We start from the raw sequence: 16,136 nt of genomic DNA on the forward strand, positions 1-16,136 counted from the left end.
TCTCTTGAGGCCCCCGTGCCGTACCCGAGTGAGCCCATGCAGCACTGCCTCCGGAAAAAAAAAAAAGCCAGATTTGTGTGAAAGAAAAAGAATTCCCGTGATTTCGATTTACTATCATTGAGCTTGGCCTTCGAGACAGAGAGATTGATTCATTGATTTAGTACTGCAAATGCAAGGATTTTTTAATTTTTCGAGAAATAGAGTTTTCAAGAAAAAGAGATTTGTGTGTGTGTGTGTGTTTCATCTGGAAGTTCATAAAATACAAGTTCAAAAAACATCATGATTTAAACAAGTTTTATAAGGCCACGGCTAATGATACATGTCGCTACACAGAAACAAATTTGTATACTATCACATCTATTTCTTCCCCGCTGTCCACAAATGTCTGTACTTATTGACGTCGAAAGTATCTTCTATGTCATCTTCTACTACTTTCTTTTTCTCAACTTTCCTCCTGTTCAAATGCTTCTCGAGTTCCGCAGCACTGAGTTGACTCACGTCCACCGGGAGCTGTAACGATTATTAATACATTCCTCAATTGAAATATCATCGCAAAAAAATATGACAGTAGTTAACTCAATGGTTACACTCAAAATGTATTGATCATGAAACTAAACACTTATAGACCAGAGAACAGGGGTCTTTAATCTTTCAAACATCACAAGCCAAATTGAGGTTGTTCACGAACGGAGTGGTTCACCAACTCATACTGAGGTATTTATAATTGCAAGAATCGAGATCCCTTATTTTTGTTATCAATTTTGATTAGTTCTGAAGTCATTTATTTGGTAATTACCGATTTTGATTGGTTCTGAAGTAAGGGTCTACGTCAAAACATCGCGATCAAAAACATCGCCACATGGAAAATTTTTTTAATTAAAAATAAATTAGAAATTGTAGTAGAAATTTCCTCACCCCCCCCCCCTTTTTTTTGTTCAGCTGGTAAACAAAGGGTTGTGACAAAGCCAAATCGTAACGTGTGTGTGTGTGTGTATTCGACTGTTTCCACACCTATTAGTTTTCTCTCAATACTTCGAATTCGGCCTTTGTTGAATAATGGACAATAAACAGAGTTATCGGTTCTGTATTATCTATACTCAGAGCCGTTCAGCCAGACACATTTTCGCACCACCCCCATCATGGAAATACGGTTTCCAGATTCCAAAAAAAAGAGGGGTACGAATTTTCTGTTGAACCATTAAATTAATTAACCATTCACGATAGTTTTCGGCATCAACCTGCAATATTTGTAGACCAACGTGTGTACTCTGTGCGGAATGACAAAACAGCATGGTACCAAAGCCGCATAGGCCCACCCAGGCACGGCCTGGGGATGGGGCTAAAGTGCCTGGAGTCCTCATGATGATGAGATCTGGTATTCAGGTCATTCAAATCAACATCTATAACTTTGGAGAAAAATTATATAAATTTATAGGCTGGTACAATCAGGGCCGCAACTAGGTTTTTTGGTCAGCAGGGCCAAGAGCGCATTTTGGCGCCCCATGTGATGCTGAAGGAAGAGTTGATTAGTAAAATCTACGCCCGCTCTGATTCGGCGCGCAGGGCACCAGCAGACCCGCGTGCACCCCCGTAGTTGCGGCCCTGGGTGTTCAATAGACAGTAACATAGCTAGTTGGGGGTGGGGGCACCAGTTTTCCCCTTTCCCGAGGGTTCCTCATGCTGTTAAGATAGTTCTGTATATGGAACCATATAGAATATAAAGAATTTCTTCTTTAACCCATTCATTGGTAAGGGGTCATTCAAGTATTACGTCAGCATCGTGGGGGGGGGGGGGGTTTCGGATTTGCTGCCTTTCGATGACGGGGGGGGGGGGTTTGAAGGTTGCTTACGTCATCAACTGCCCTTTTTGAAGATATGAAATATTCTAAGCTGCTGACAGGAGGGAGGGGGTCAGTGTTTTGCTGACAAGGGGGGGGGGGGTCAAAAATGGCTGAAAATATGCTTACGTAATACTTGAATGGCCCCTAACCATAAAAATATCCAGGCGAGAAAAATTTTGAGGGATTTTATTAAGCAAATGAGGGGGGGGGTACCCTGAATGCCATCATTTCATCACGAAAAAAAATGTGTTAATATTTAACAAAAAATATGAAATGCTGCATTTTAAGCTACACACTGTATTTATATGATTTACGTAGATTGGAATTAGAGTTTCCAAATTCCAGACATTTTGAAATCATCGGGAAAGGAAAAGCGTATTCCCCGAAAGTTCTCTGGAATTTCCGAAGTCACTTATTTGTAGTGAAACCCTGTTTAGACGATTCTCTCCGTTTATACGACGGGGTTTTTTTTGGCCTCGATTACTCTATATACTTTTTAAAGTTGAAAATATTTCATTTATGATATTGTTGACGATGTTTCGACACAATACTCCAGGCATCTTGAACCTGTTGCTCGCGAGCACCACGGTCCTCCCTGAAGCACCCAGAGTGCTCGATTTCGTGCTCGCGAGCACTTGATCAACGTCCGAATTAAACACCTTGTACAAATTACAGCCAAGAATAAAAATCATCCTAACTTTTCATGCATTCATACATCAAATTTGCCGTAAGGGTGTTCTTCTCTTGACGATGGGGTAAAGACAGTTCTTACCACTAGAAAAAGTTTGAAGACCTCTGCGATATTCTTTGGGTTTGTGGGTGGAAGGCGAGAGAGACATGGAATTTTTTCCGGACAAGAGAGTTATCAACCTTCAAAAAAGCATTAATTAACAGAAATCGATTAAAAAAAACATGTGTAAAGGATATTTTAAGTTTTTTTAACGAGAATATTAAAAAATATTAATGTGTCATTTAACTAAAGGAGTACGAGCCCCCCCCCCCTCTTCCTGAGCACTCCTCTGGACGGTATAATATGCAATTACAGTCGAACTTGGTGAATTCGAATTTCAAGGGGACAACACAGAAAAGTTGTAATTATTCAATTTATCAACATAGTCATAGGATGACTATACTTTTATAAAAAAAAATGCTTTTACATTATGTCCCAAAAGTTTATGGAATCTCAAAAAAATCATTTTTCAGACGCTGCAAAACAAATGCACGAATGTTTGAAAAATATTGTACAGGGTGTTTCAAAAATAATCACCCGATTTGAAATGCGTATATTACGAAAAATATTGAACATAGACACTTAAAATTAATTTTATATTACATGGCTGATCATGAAGTTTTTACTAACCAAATTAAAGGTGCTCTATATGTCCACCTAGGAATGCGCGGCATATGTCTATACGGTAGTCAAATTCGTCCCAAACTTTCGCGAGCATGTTTGCATTCATGGCTGCTGTTATGTTGTATCTTCAGTTCGGCTAATGTAGATGGAAGGAAGGCACATAAACGTAGTCTTTTATAAACCCCCCCCCCCCCACAACAAGAAGAAATCGCACGCTGGAAGGTCCGGCGATCTTGAATCGTCAGGTCCCGAACGGCCGATAACATCGTTTAGGAATTCGATTGTTCAAAAATTCTCGAACGTCCAAGCTCCAGTGTGGTGGAAAATGAAGTCATCCGAATCGGTTTCTAACTGTGGAAAACGCCAATCTTGACAAACACCGAAGTGGCGGACGAAGGAAGAGCGTTAGCGCTACCTGCCAGTCGGCAACTGCGTGAAACTCGAGATTTCCCTCTTTTTACCTATACATTATTCGATCAAAACGGATTAAAAGCTGAATAGTTATGATTTTTTTTAAATCGGATGATTCTTTTTGAAACACCCTGTATTACAGACCAGATGCTATTGGAAAAACCATAAGTTCTGCCTCCTTAAAATGTAATCAAAAAGAGTGAAATGATTTCCTAGTGCCTCTATGCATTTTTGTGGGTCTTGTTGCCCTTATCTAGGATTGCTTAAGATGCGTGTCTATTGAGTTTGGAGGCCACCTATGCATAGGCAAAGACAGACTTCAAAGTCTGGGGGGGGGGGGGCATGATGATGATGTGAATTCATATATATACATTACATCAGTCGACTCCACCTTTGACCTTGTCGGGGGGAATAGCCCCTCCTCCCATGACATCATTGAATCTCCCCCCTAATGTCTGCTAAGTATAAGCATAGCTTTTCCCTCAAAAAATATCTTTTATATTAATCGGGACCATAAGTTACATCTCTTTCTGTCACTGAAAATAACGCTGGTCCATTTGGCTCCATAAGCTACATGGTTTTGAGCTCACTCTAGTCTCTTGAAATGTGGTGTGTTGTGTGTTTGAATATGGTGCTTCAAGAGGGCTAGTTGATGGACAATTTTTATATTAACCATAAAACAAGTTTTTGTAATGCTTTTTAAAAGACATAGCTGGCGATATGTTCAAACCAGAGGCCTAGGTAATTCCACAAACAAACATCTCATTGGTATAGACACCATTCTTTTTATCAACCTATCATGGTGTGAAGTTGTATATCGAGGTTTTCCAAAACATAATTTTGGATGGTAAGGCGTCTTATGCTTTTGCAACAATTTGCCTCTGAAAAATATTCAATAGGCTCACTTTGTAACTTCAATCTCAAAATTTTGTTAATCTCACCCAGAGAAAGCTACTTTGCTTTTGCTGTCTAGAAAACAAAAGATTCTCCCACACCTTATTCCGTCTTACTGCATTTATAGGTTTCAAACCTTGCATCATGATTACGAGTCTCAAATTCGCATGTATTCAATAGTTTCCATAAACTTTTGGGACACATAATTTTAACAAAGCAACAATTATACATACAATTTTTATTATTTTGTGAAAAATGCTCTTCCTTTTCTATGAAAAAATTGCATTTCATTACACTGTGTGCTACAAAAGTTATAAAGGGAAAAAAACCAGATTCCATAAACTTTTGAGACATAGTGTAATTATGAAAAATGCATTGAATGCTTGCACTAAAAGTTCTACAGGACCCTTACAGGCATTAAAATTAAAAATTAAAACATATGGGTGGAATTTTATCCCGATTCAAACTAAAGTTATAAATATGGATCTCTTTTCTCTATCCGTCATGAAATTCTCTTCAAAATAAACATGAAAAATTTTCTTTAGGATGCTCCTAAACATTGCACAAAATCTTGTTTAAATCAAAGTTTGATTTAGAGAATTTAAAAGACATGATTTCACAGCCTTATTTTTTCTAACATGTCTGTAGCTTCTACAAGTGTTGGAATAGGGATGTTGTACACTGTTGTTGTCTTACATTAGTTTTCGTCCACTTCGTGAAAAGATTCAGTGTGACTTTATTCTTCACTTTTCCAACAATGTCCAAACATCCGTAAGTTAACCAAAAAAATAATAATAATTCAGAATCGAACAATCGTAAGAACCTTGTTTGGACATGGCAAAAACTTTTATATTGATATTTCAAAAAACAAACAATAATGCCTGAAAGAAATGAATCTTCAAAACGTTTTGCTACAAAAAGCATGTACTTTTTGAGTAGTAGCATTTGCATCTGCCATTAGCAATTGTTAATGAAATCACCATAGATCCGGTAAAACACCAGCTACATAAAGAAGATAAAAGCCAGTGTGTGAAACTGGTAAAAAAAATCATTGCTAGGAATTCTGAGAAAAGAGACATTTTGCGAAAGAAGTATCTAAATCAAACTTCGAATTAGCCAAAACAACATTAGGAAGAAATTGAATTAAATTAATTTCAACATTAAATTGAATAGGAAACTCAAACTCTCAATATTCAAATTATCCAAAAATTTGATTTAACCAAGTTCATTTGTAGCGTACCTTCATTTCCGTTCCAAAATCTCAAAAAACATGCAGTAGTCTATATCCCAAGAAATAAGTAAAACAGTAATAAAATCATAAAGCTCATTATAAAAAAATCGGATGGCTTTACACATAATCCACTGATTATGTGTAACATGTTTCTGACCTGTTTCGGTAGGGAAAGAGTTTTCTTCCAGTGATCATAGTATCGTCAGATTTCACTGTAACTTTTGGCTCTGATCCGAAATAATTTTTTCGATACGTCAATAATGGATGTAAGGGGACAGTTGGCCCCCTCTCGATAGGAGGCTCTAGGGTAGAGAGCAATGTAGGCATGTGTAGTGCTTTTAATGACTTTTTCGCGTCAGTTTTTAATGGAGATAATGATATTCGATATATCGGTGTTGCATGGGGAAATAAAATCCTCAACGATATTCAAGTGGAAGATGTGGAGGTCCTAAATCTTCTAAAAAATATATGTGCGAGCAAAGCACCAGGACCAGATGATATATATCCCAGGGTCCTCAGGGAATCTGGTAATGAATTGTTAGGGCCAGTCGCACAGATATACAGGAGTAGTGTTGCTGAGGGTATCGTCCCAAGGGATTGGTAACTTGCTAATGTTGTTCCGATATTTAAGAAGGGTAGTAGAGAAGCTGTGTCCAATTATCGACCAGTGAGTTTGATGAGTGCCCTCTCAAAAATTTTGGAATTTATTATCAAAAGGCAGTTTGTGAAGTGGATAGACGAGAATAACGTATTCTCGGATAATCAGCATGGGTTCAGGAAGGGGAAGTCGTGTGTAACTAACCTCCTTTGCTTCTATGATTACGTGACTAAGGCTTTGGGTAAGACCAAAAATGTCGAAGTTGTTTACCTTGATTTTCAGAAGGCATTCGATCGGGTCCAGCATGGCAAACTCTTGAAGCGTTTACACGAGATTGGAATTGGGGGCAACTTGCTGAATTGGATAGAATTGTGGTCAAGAGATAGGTCGCAACGAGTTATGGTGAACGGGGAATTCTCTGGTTGGACAGACGTCACAAGTGGAGTTCCTCAAGGAAGTGTCCTTGGACCCATACTTTTTTAACTTTTTATCGATAAACTCGATCAGGGTATTGATGGGATAACTAGCAAATTCGCAGATGATGTGAAGCTAATGAGGGTAATCGGGAATCAAAACGATAGGGAGTTGCTCCAGACCAACTTAAACAGGATTGCAGCATGGGTAAATGAATGGAGCATGACATTTAGCATTGATAAGTGCATGGTAGCTCATTTTGGTTCAAGCAACCCACGTTTCTCTTACGAGTTGAATGGTGTCACTATCCCTGATGCAACTAGGGTCACTGATTTGGGAATTCTCATTGACGAGCGACTTAGGTTTTCTGAACATTGTTCAGCGGGGGTCAAAAAAGCGAATAGAATGCTTGGTCTCATTTTCAAAAAGGTCTCTTCGCGTTCTCCTAAAGTCATTTTTCCGCTTTTTCAAGGCTTAGTTCGTCCTGGACTGGAGTATGCTGTAAGGTTTTAGAGACCATACCTACAGAGGGGCATAGACTTGGTTGAATGGGGTAAATCGAGAAGATCGATCCATTCTTAGAATAAGACAACCATAAGTACTCTTTATGGGCATTGTATAAGATTTTATCATGTGTATTGTTTATAATGTTTCTAATTACATTTTTAATTGGGTTGCTTTATTTTTGAAATATATGACATCCATATTTGTTATGGGCTTCTTTTTCTCAGCCACCTCGCTGGGCATTTTGCCTGATGTGGTGTTGTATTTGTATTATATGCAGAGAAATACGATATATTTTTATTTTTGCAATGTGTTTTGCCACAGAGATGTTTTGCTGTGCAATGTTTTTACGCAATACCTTGAAGTAATTCATTTTGATAATTATAAATTTTTTATTAGTTCTGAAGTAATTTTTTTCACCAATTCTGAAAAAATTTCTGATTATCAGAAAGTTGGTCTGAAATCACTTAAAACGATTATAATTATTTATTTTGATAATTACGCAATTATCCATTTTTTATTGCAAAATTATTTCTCTCATTGATTTATAAGTTATTTTCACTAATTTTGAAATTACTTCTTTTAAAAATTCTGAATTTATATCGATTCTGGAATTATTTCTTTCATTAATTCTGAAATAATTTTTCTTATTAATTTCAAAATTGTTTCTTTTTAGAATTAATCAACTTTTTAATGTTTTTGACAGTTTTCTAAAAAATGATTGGCGGGCCATGACAAAAAGCTCTTAAGGCCGAATGTGGGGTCTGCAGAACAAACGTAGAAGGCTCTTGGCTAGAAAAAGGAAAATTCTTTTATTCCCATATAGGCCACATTTCATTTTCATATGTTTCAGTCTTCCCCTTTCCATAAGTAATCTCTGTGATATTTTTGATGTTTGTCTTTCATATAGATGCTTAAGTCGAGAATTCTTTGGTGAAGGTGCTCTTTGGTTAAAGCGCCCAATCTTTCTTTGAATTTGTCGAGATGAGTACGGAGAATGTGATGTGGGCACATGTGGAGAGAAATTTGATATTCATTTCTATGTATAGTTTTTACATTTTTTTCCCAAGCTGAAGATGGTTTCTGGTGTTGTGATGACCTAGGAAGCCATTAAGCATGGAAACAAAGATATTGCAAGCTTCTTCTCTAGTCTGAGTTTTCTTTGAAAAGTCCCTCGTGTTCCACATTCTTTACCGTTATCCGATAAAAACACCTTTTTAATATTTGCCACAGGAAACATACATGGTGTAGGTGTTTTATAACGCTAATTATTTCTTATCTGTGAAATTTTTTTATGTATAATGGCAGTATTCATACTTTTTAAAAAACAAGTGAAATAAAAAAAATTTTCCCCTTTCAAATTTAAGATCGTATAACACCATGTTGAATAAGTAGAGGCAGTAACTGTGATTGGTATTGTCGAGGAAAAACAAATCTGCAATTCCTTTTTTGCTCTCAAATCAGCTTTTTTTTTACTTAAACTCTCATTTCGGTAATAGGAAACAATTTGACCTTTTCTTTACGATTGATTGGCTCTATGGCCCACTTTAGTTTAAACGAAATATGGTCACCCTTGGGTGTCCATGAGTTGTGCGATGACCTCCGAAAACAACAAAAGCTAGCTCTCCCAAGTTTTAAAGCAAAGTTCAAAGCATAACATTGCTATTTCCTGCCCTTTTTTAGTCATAAGTCATTGGGAAATGCGGCTGGCTACACTGGAACAAAATCATCGCTACATAGTGTTATTTATACTACCACTAAACCACACATGCTCCTCGTCCACATTTCTCTGCGAAACTTTTTACGAATTGGTACATAGTGGAATGTGCATGTAGTGAACCTGAAGTGATTTGTTTCCATGTAATCTGAAGGTTCCCACCTGCTATCAGTTTTTCTATGAGTGAAGTGCGATGATTAAATAATTGTTGATGTAGGCCTGTTGCAAGACTTTTTAATGGGTAAATTGGCCCTTATTTGCACCTCAAAGTTGAGTGTTGCACCTTCATGGGCATATACAGAAGGCAAGGACATTCACTAAAAAAAAAAATGTTAGCGGCATTGGCGATAGCACGGAAGTAGAATATGGATAACTTTGTCCACCTTCACTATACACGCTCTCTGTGATCTGATCCCTTCTCCGTCAGAAGATGCTTTTGCTCCTGTAGGTACAGTGATGAGTAAATGAGATTTTTTTCAACTGAAGAGGTGTATACATGTATGTCTGTGTTCAGGGTTTAAGCTACGGTTGAATTTTTTGCAAAATACAAAAGAAAATCTTAGAATGCAAAAGAAGTGGTAGCCACTTTTGCAAAAATGAGTACAGGAGGTACGGAACGAGTAGACATCCAACCATCAATCATTACATTAGCATTGTAACATTTTGCTAAAGCTTTTCTCCCCATTTTTGCGAAAGCAATTTTTAATCCAGCTTAAACCCTGTGACACAACAAATGGAATAAATCAGTGATTATACACAATTGCCAGATTTTTTTATGGATTATAAATCACTATCTCCTTCAGATGGGAAGTGGAGTGTGTACAGTCCTTCAATTATACATAAAAAAACCAACGAAAACGGTCTGTTATTATGCATAATCATGGATTTCTCAGATTCAATGCAACACATATATATCTACAGAACGATTCAAAAATATGCATCAAGTTCTGTTGTTTAAATTAACGGCGTTTTATATACAATTTTTTTTTGTCAAAATCAAAAGTGATAGTCGGGAGTCGTTATTGCAAACATACCTTGATAATTTGCCTAGGTTCGTGGTACCGGATCATGTATGTGGAACCATCAGGATTAACAACCATAGTCGGGTACATTCTCATGTATTTCGCTCGGCCAATTTTAACGAGGCATGTCCTGTTCGAGTTTAACAACCTCCAAGGAACAAATGACGGCAGAAATATGTCCGGCCTGGGGGTGATAAGAGAGGGAAATTTTTAGTATCTTTTCAAATACAACATGCTCTGAAGAACGCAACAGCAGCTATATTATGATTCTATAAACTAAGATAGGTCATTTATAACTTTCTCCTATACCGTTTCAGTGATTCAAATAACTTTCCAAGTGCCACAGTACATACAATAGATGCTCGTTTTAACGACCATGCTTTATAATGACTGTTTCAATAAGTCCCAAATGTTTTCACATAAAAACTACCTTATATCGTTCCTTTCTATTTGCAACAAAATGGTAAAGGTAGTAACTACTAAACCATACATGTACCTCATCCATATTCCTCAGTGGAACTTCTAATGAATTGGTATGCGTTGGAATGTGCGTGTATGTGTTGTGAACCTAATGTGAAGTTTGTTTCTGTGTAATGCTGCCATCAATTTTTTCTAACTTTGAGTGAAGTGTAATGACTGAATAATTGTATCATTGTGGGGTCTGTTGCTCTATGTGGCAAGACTTTTAACTGGGAGACTCGCATATGCACCCACGTTGGGAGCCACAGAAAACAAACTTCAGCTGACCACCAGGCTGGCAATAGTGGGGTTTGAACTCGGCTCCTCCCATTTCTATTTAGCATGACCTGATGAACTTTCTTTAGTAAAATCTAAATTTCTGCTCAGAGTCGTTTTTAAGTCCCCAACCACTGGTGGTGTTGCGGTCGAATGGTCATAGTGACGGACTCGCACTGTAACATGACATAGGATACTTCATAAATTCCACACATTTTCGTTAAATTCTTTGTAGTTACACTACCACGCAAGAACCCCATTGATGCCACAGTGGTTCCAAACTTCAAGAGTTGATCTCCACGTTAAAAAGGCTCACCCAGAGAGAACACATACAACAGGCCTACAACTATGGGCATACCCAGCGAGGGGCAGCTGCCCCCCCCCCCAGAAGAGAAATTTAAAGTTTAGTAATTGACACAGCACAGATATCAACTTAGTATCTGTGAATTGCCCCCCATTTCAGATCCTGGGTACGCCCTCGCCTACAACTATGCAATTTTTCAATCACACTTCACTCATGGTTCAAAAAAATATATGGCAGCACCATAACAAGGATTACACAGTAACAAATTTAACGTTAGATTCACAAAATGTACATTCTGCTCAGAACTATGTACCAATTCATTAGGACTTCCGTGGTCTAAAATATTCCAAACCTCCTCTCCATTCCTCAGCTATTATCTTGATTTCAGAAAGACTTGATTTCCTCTACCAAAACTCCTGCAGGACCACAAGGGCAAAAGCGGTACATGACCAGCCAAATTCAGCCATACATCTCAGCTGATTGAGGCTATTAAAAGTCAAACCGTACAACAATGTACTCTCAAAGCTACGGGCAGATAATGCAAAATCGCTGAACACAACATGTACATGATATACAAGGAGAAAAAAGTTTCATGCGGGTAAAAAAAAAAATTAAGTCAACACTGTTACACGACTTGCGTATGTTCCAGCTAATCTTTTGTAACTCAAATTCCAATATTTCCAGTGTAATATACAGCAAGGCTAAACAAATCGTAAAAAAATTCTAGGCGGCAAAACACTTTTAGGCTCCAGAAATATTTTTTCCCAAAGAAAGATAGAAAATAATGCTTCTTTGGACTTTTTTCACAGCATAGTGATCCCTTTTCATGTTGTTAGATTATTCTGCCATAAATTCCAAACATTTTGCGCTGCTCTTTAGTAAACTACATAAAGAAAATTTTAGGCAACATTACTACAGTGCCTACATATTATAAATGGCATAGCTTTTTGTGTTCAATTAACCACATTTGTAAGTAAATCGCCACACCATAGCTTTTGGCACCACTATATTTGAATATAATTTTACACAACATGTTCGAACCATGGTTGCTGCACTGACACTCAGATAATGACACCCCAAGGTTTCCAAATGATAACACTCAATAACGTTTAAAAATGGGCAAGAGGATGTTGATAGCGATATAAGAGTGCTTTGGCATAGTCAAAACTTGGGAACATTAGGTATATAAGAAATTAACCGTCTTCCGCACAGAGGAATGCAACTTTTTTTTCCAATTACCTTCGCTTGGTATCCAGTCACCTGTAATTTATATAATTTTATAGTAATTACATAATTAGTGGAGGTGTTGTTTCATTTTGTATAGACTTCTAATTCACTGATATCGAAACCTGAGCATATATACAGCAACTATATTTCACACATGCGTTGAAATGACATTCAAATGGCAATACCACTTGCGCCAAGAGCTATGGTGTGAAGATTTATTAATACTGCCAATTGAACACTCAAAAATCTGTGCCACTTGTGACCTTTAGGTCTTCAAGTTTCGACAGTGCCAAAATAGCGATATATCGCCAAAACCATCCACTCACACATTTTCTAACATAATGTGTTCTCATTGTTCAGAAACCTTGAGAAATAGCGCTACATCAAGTTTGGCATTAAAAAATATTAATCGCCAAACAGTAGTATACCATATATGGGTAATTAACTGTAAAGACATAAGAAATGATAAGGGGTCATTTTCACAGTACAAACGAAACATTTAATTACACGTAAAACAATACAATAACACTCTTTAGTTAGTCTTTATGTCTTCTATTAGTCACATATCGAATCAGTTATTATTTATATGGGTTTGATCTTGAAATGCAGACCGATGAGAGAAAACACCAAGCACTTGAGGTCCTGAACCAAGTAGTAGAAACACCGAAGCCCGTCCGGGTCCTTGCTCTGGTTGACGTCGGCCAGGGAGCCGATCTTGTTGGTGGTGAAGGAGACGTGCTCGTCGCCCATCACGATCTCCAGGTCCTGCTTGCCGACCCTGTCCGGCGGAGGCCACAGGTTGTCGTCCTCCCTCATGATCTCAGAGTCCTCTATGATGCGGCGCAGCTCGTCCATGACGCACGGGTGCACGTAAGCCTCTTTCCTGATCATCGTGTCGTTCTTGTAGTTGGAATTGTTGGCGTACCGGAGCTTACCGTCAGGTCGGAACTCGAACTCCAAGAACTCGTGGCCGAACTTGCCCTTGTGACCGACGTAATATCGAAGGTAGAAATCCGACGGCATGGCTACGCTCTAGAAACAAAACACACACGTGCAATTCAAGTTATTATTCCACAGCTCCAACAATAAACAAAACTGTTAATTTGTTTCCTCACCGGAAGAAATGCGATCTCCAAATTTTACCGAGCATCCCCACGCGATAAACAAAATGGCTGTGAGAGATTACAAAGTCTCAAATGAGGCATGGTTTCAACAACGTACTCCTCGATTCCATTTTAATCCGGAAAAAAAATAATTTAGCAGTGTCATCTATCAGCTAATTTGTTAACTTTTCAACATAGGGCGTTATTCGGGTTGAATATGTGAAAAGTGGTTATATTTTCTCTTTTGATTATAGATTTTATTTCTCTGAAACATAATTCCAAAACTTTTTGATTTGTTCTGATTTAGATCTTATAATTTAGGTTCATTTTTGCCAAAATTTAAATTTATCTGATTTCCAATGAGGCTTTTTTGGATCACGTGATAATGATTTGAAGGACTTGTTTTCAGGCTCGTCGGGAGGTGGGGGGGGGGTACACACACACATGAGGGCCGTTCAAGTACTAAGGCGCGTATCAGGGGGTGCTGTAAAACCGGTTTTCTAGCTACTCTTTTCGAAAAATCAAGTGACGTCACCCGATTCCTCACGCGACCGTCTCCCGTTGGAACACTGAGTAAAATTACTGTTTTTTGATAATTTTTTTTGCATAGTTTTAATTCACAAAACACTATCATTTTTTCAGAGTAGATGCCACAAATACCGCTGATTATCAAAATATATTTTTTTTATTTTTTTGAAAGTTTTTTTTATTTTTGACAGATTTTTTTTTCGACCCATGTATGCAATGTTAAATCAATGGGAAGTATGCACGTTTGTAAAATCGAAAAGGGAAACGGAAAGGGAATTATCAGAATGGGGGAAAATATTTTCCCCATAAATGATGGCCTTTTGATGTTCAACGTTCAGTGGGAATATATTAATTGGAATAAATTTTCATCTTTTTCTTATAACTCGGCCTTACATTCAGAGCCGCAACTAGGGGAGAGCAGGCGGGTTTAGTCTGGGGAGGGGGCAAATTTCACCCTTTCACCTCTCCTTCAATCAACATTACAAGCAGTTCCGCAACTAGATGCTTGGTCACCCAGGGCAAGTGCGCATTTTAGCGCCCCCTTGTAATATTGAAGGAGAGGTTTGGGAAGAAAATTTGCTCCCCCTCTGGTCCAGCGGGTCCCCCGACCAGACTTTCACGGGCCCTTTTATGATGGATTTATAGCGTGAAAAACAAAAAATAATGAAAATCGTCCCGGGGCCCCAGGGCTGGAGCCTTGATAGCCCACCCCTTGTGGGGGCATGCCCTGGGCACGACACCCACCTGCCCTCTCCCCCTAGTTGCGACCCTGATTACAAGGGAGCGCCAGAATATGTACTTGCTTGGCTGACCAAGCATCGGTTGCGGCTCTGCCCACATTACTTATTGAACATAGAACAGGGCCTGATTTCCGCATGGGGAAGTGAAGCATTTGCCCTGGGACAGGACCGCAAATAGATGCTTGGTCAGTCGGAGCAAGCAAGCAAGCAAGTATTTTGGCGTCCCCTTTTAATGTCGAAAGAAAGGTCAGAGGATAAAATTTAGCCCAGGATCCGGAGCACCAGACCCCACCCGTTCCCCTCCCGTTTATGGCCCTGCCTACTAGCTCCAGCATTTAAACAACATGCGTTTACTGATTAACAAAACGTCTTTGATCCAGTTCACGGATAACCCCCATGTCTGATTTGGGCCCCGACATAGATGTTCAAACTCTTAGGTTTGCGGGCCATATGACAATGAAAACAGGGATAAAATTAATTTCAAAATGTTTAATTGATGCTCGAATAATTTCTGCATAGTTACTACTGCATCACAATCATTAGTGCATTATATAATATAATTCGATTTCGCATACGTGTTACCCAGGCGTGTACTTTTTAGCTGCTGGCCACAAACTCTCTCTGATACAATTATCGTGTTGTAAGCACTATGTACTTTCTTAACAACACTTTTTCGCGAGCCGTATGGAATCTCTTGTCATCCCACCACTATGGGTGGGAGACTGGTAGTCCAATATATACGGGACTCTAGCCCTTATGCGGGTGGGGCAGTGGTTGTTGCATTGTATATTTATTAATTATGGGGAGGGTGCTCAGCGCCTTTGTAAAATTTATTAGGGAGGGGTCGAACTGCCTCAACCCCAGGTTCCAGTGACTATGGCCCGGGGGCAGGACCGGATTTAGTCATTCAGCGGCCCGGTGCAAGAACAGTTATGCGGTCCTGGTGATAGGGGTTGGGCCCAGAGGTTAACTAATCTTTGCTCTATAAATCCACCGAAATTTCTTTTAGGTGCGTGGGAGGGTCTTCGAATTTGGATCCGTAAAAAATATTTCCGACGAGGAGGCCCCAGTAAGTAGGGCCGCTCTAGCGCATGGGCAGACTGGGTATGGGCAGTGCAGGTGGTTACAAAGCTTCACGTTCAAGAGAAATATGTAAAACAATATAATGTCTACCGGGGCTGCAACTGGGGGAGGGGGTGCAGGTGGGTCTGGTGCCCCGGGCGCTGTGCTGGAGGGGGCGCAAATTTCACTCTTTAATCTCTCCTTCAACATTATGAGGGGGTGCCAAAATGCATGCTTGTCCCGGCTGACCAAGCATCTAGTTGCGACCTTGATGTCTAATACTGTGAAATAAGATTTTGAATCAGGATAACTGGCGCTTTAAGTCTGATAGGGTGAGTCACTTGCACCGAGGGCTCATCACAGTGGCATGGCCAATTTATGGGAAAGGCAGACCGGGCTGCAGGGGCTTTAGTTATCGGTCTTATGTTTACAAATATATAAAAATATAAAA

The 16,136-nt window shown here is 38.9% G+C and overlaps 2 protein-coding genes across 2 annotated transcripts; both read right to left on the bottom strand.

Moving 5' to 3' along the window:
* Positions 1–277: 277 nt before the first annotated feature.
* Positions 278–13,457, bottom strand: mRpL55 (mitochondrial ribosomal protein L55). The gene is made up of 3 exons (XM_089254193.1): positions 13,368–13,457; positions 9,999–10,170; positions 278–510 (listed from the first exon to the last, which is right to left on the bottom strand). The coding sequence occupies exons 1-3, from the start codon at positions 13,400–13,402 to the stop codon at positions 358–360; spliced, it is 360 nt and encodes a 119-aa protein (XP_089110319.1). The 5' UTR covers positions 13,403–13,457; the 3' UTR covers positions 278–357.
* On the bottom strand, positions 12,729–13,373 carry mago (mago, exon junction complex subunit). Its single transcript, XM_089254192.1, has one exon. The coding sequence runs from the start codon at positions 13,273–13,275 to the stop codon at positions 12,835–12,837; it is 441 nt and encodes a 146-aa protein (XP_089110318.1). The 5' UTR covers positions 13,276–13,373; the 3' UTR covers positions 12,729–12,834.
* Positions 13,458–16,136: the final 2,679 nt, after the last annotated feature.

The sequence above is a fragment of the Pholcus phalangioides genome, unplaced genomic scaffold, assembly GCF_987345545.1.
Source record: "Pholcus phalangioides strain wild (caught in Gottingen) unplaced genomic scaffold, Ppha-v1.0 ptg000040l_1, whole genome shotgun sequence".
NCBI classification, from domain to species: Eukaryota; Metazoa; Arthropoda; class Arachnida; order Araneae; family Pholcidae; genus Pholcus; species Pholcus phalangioides.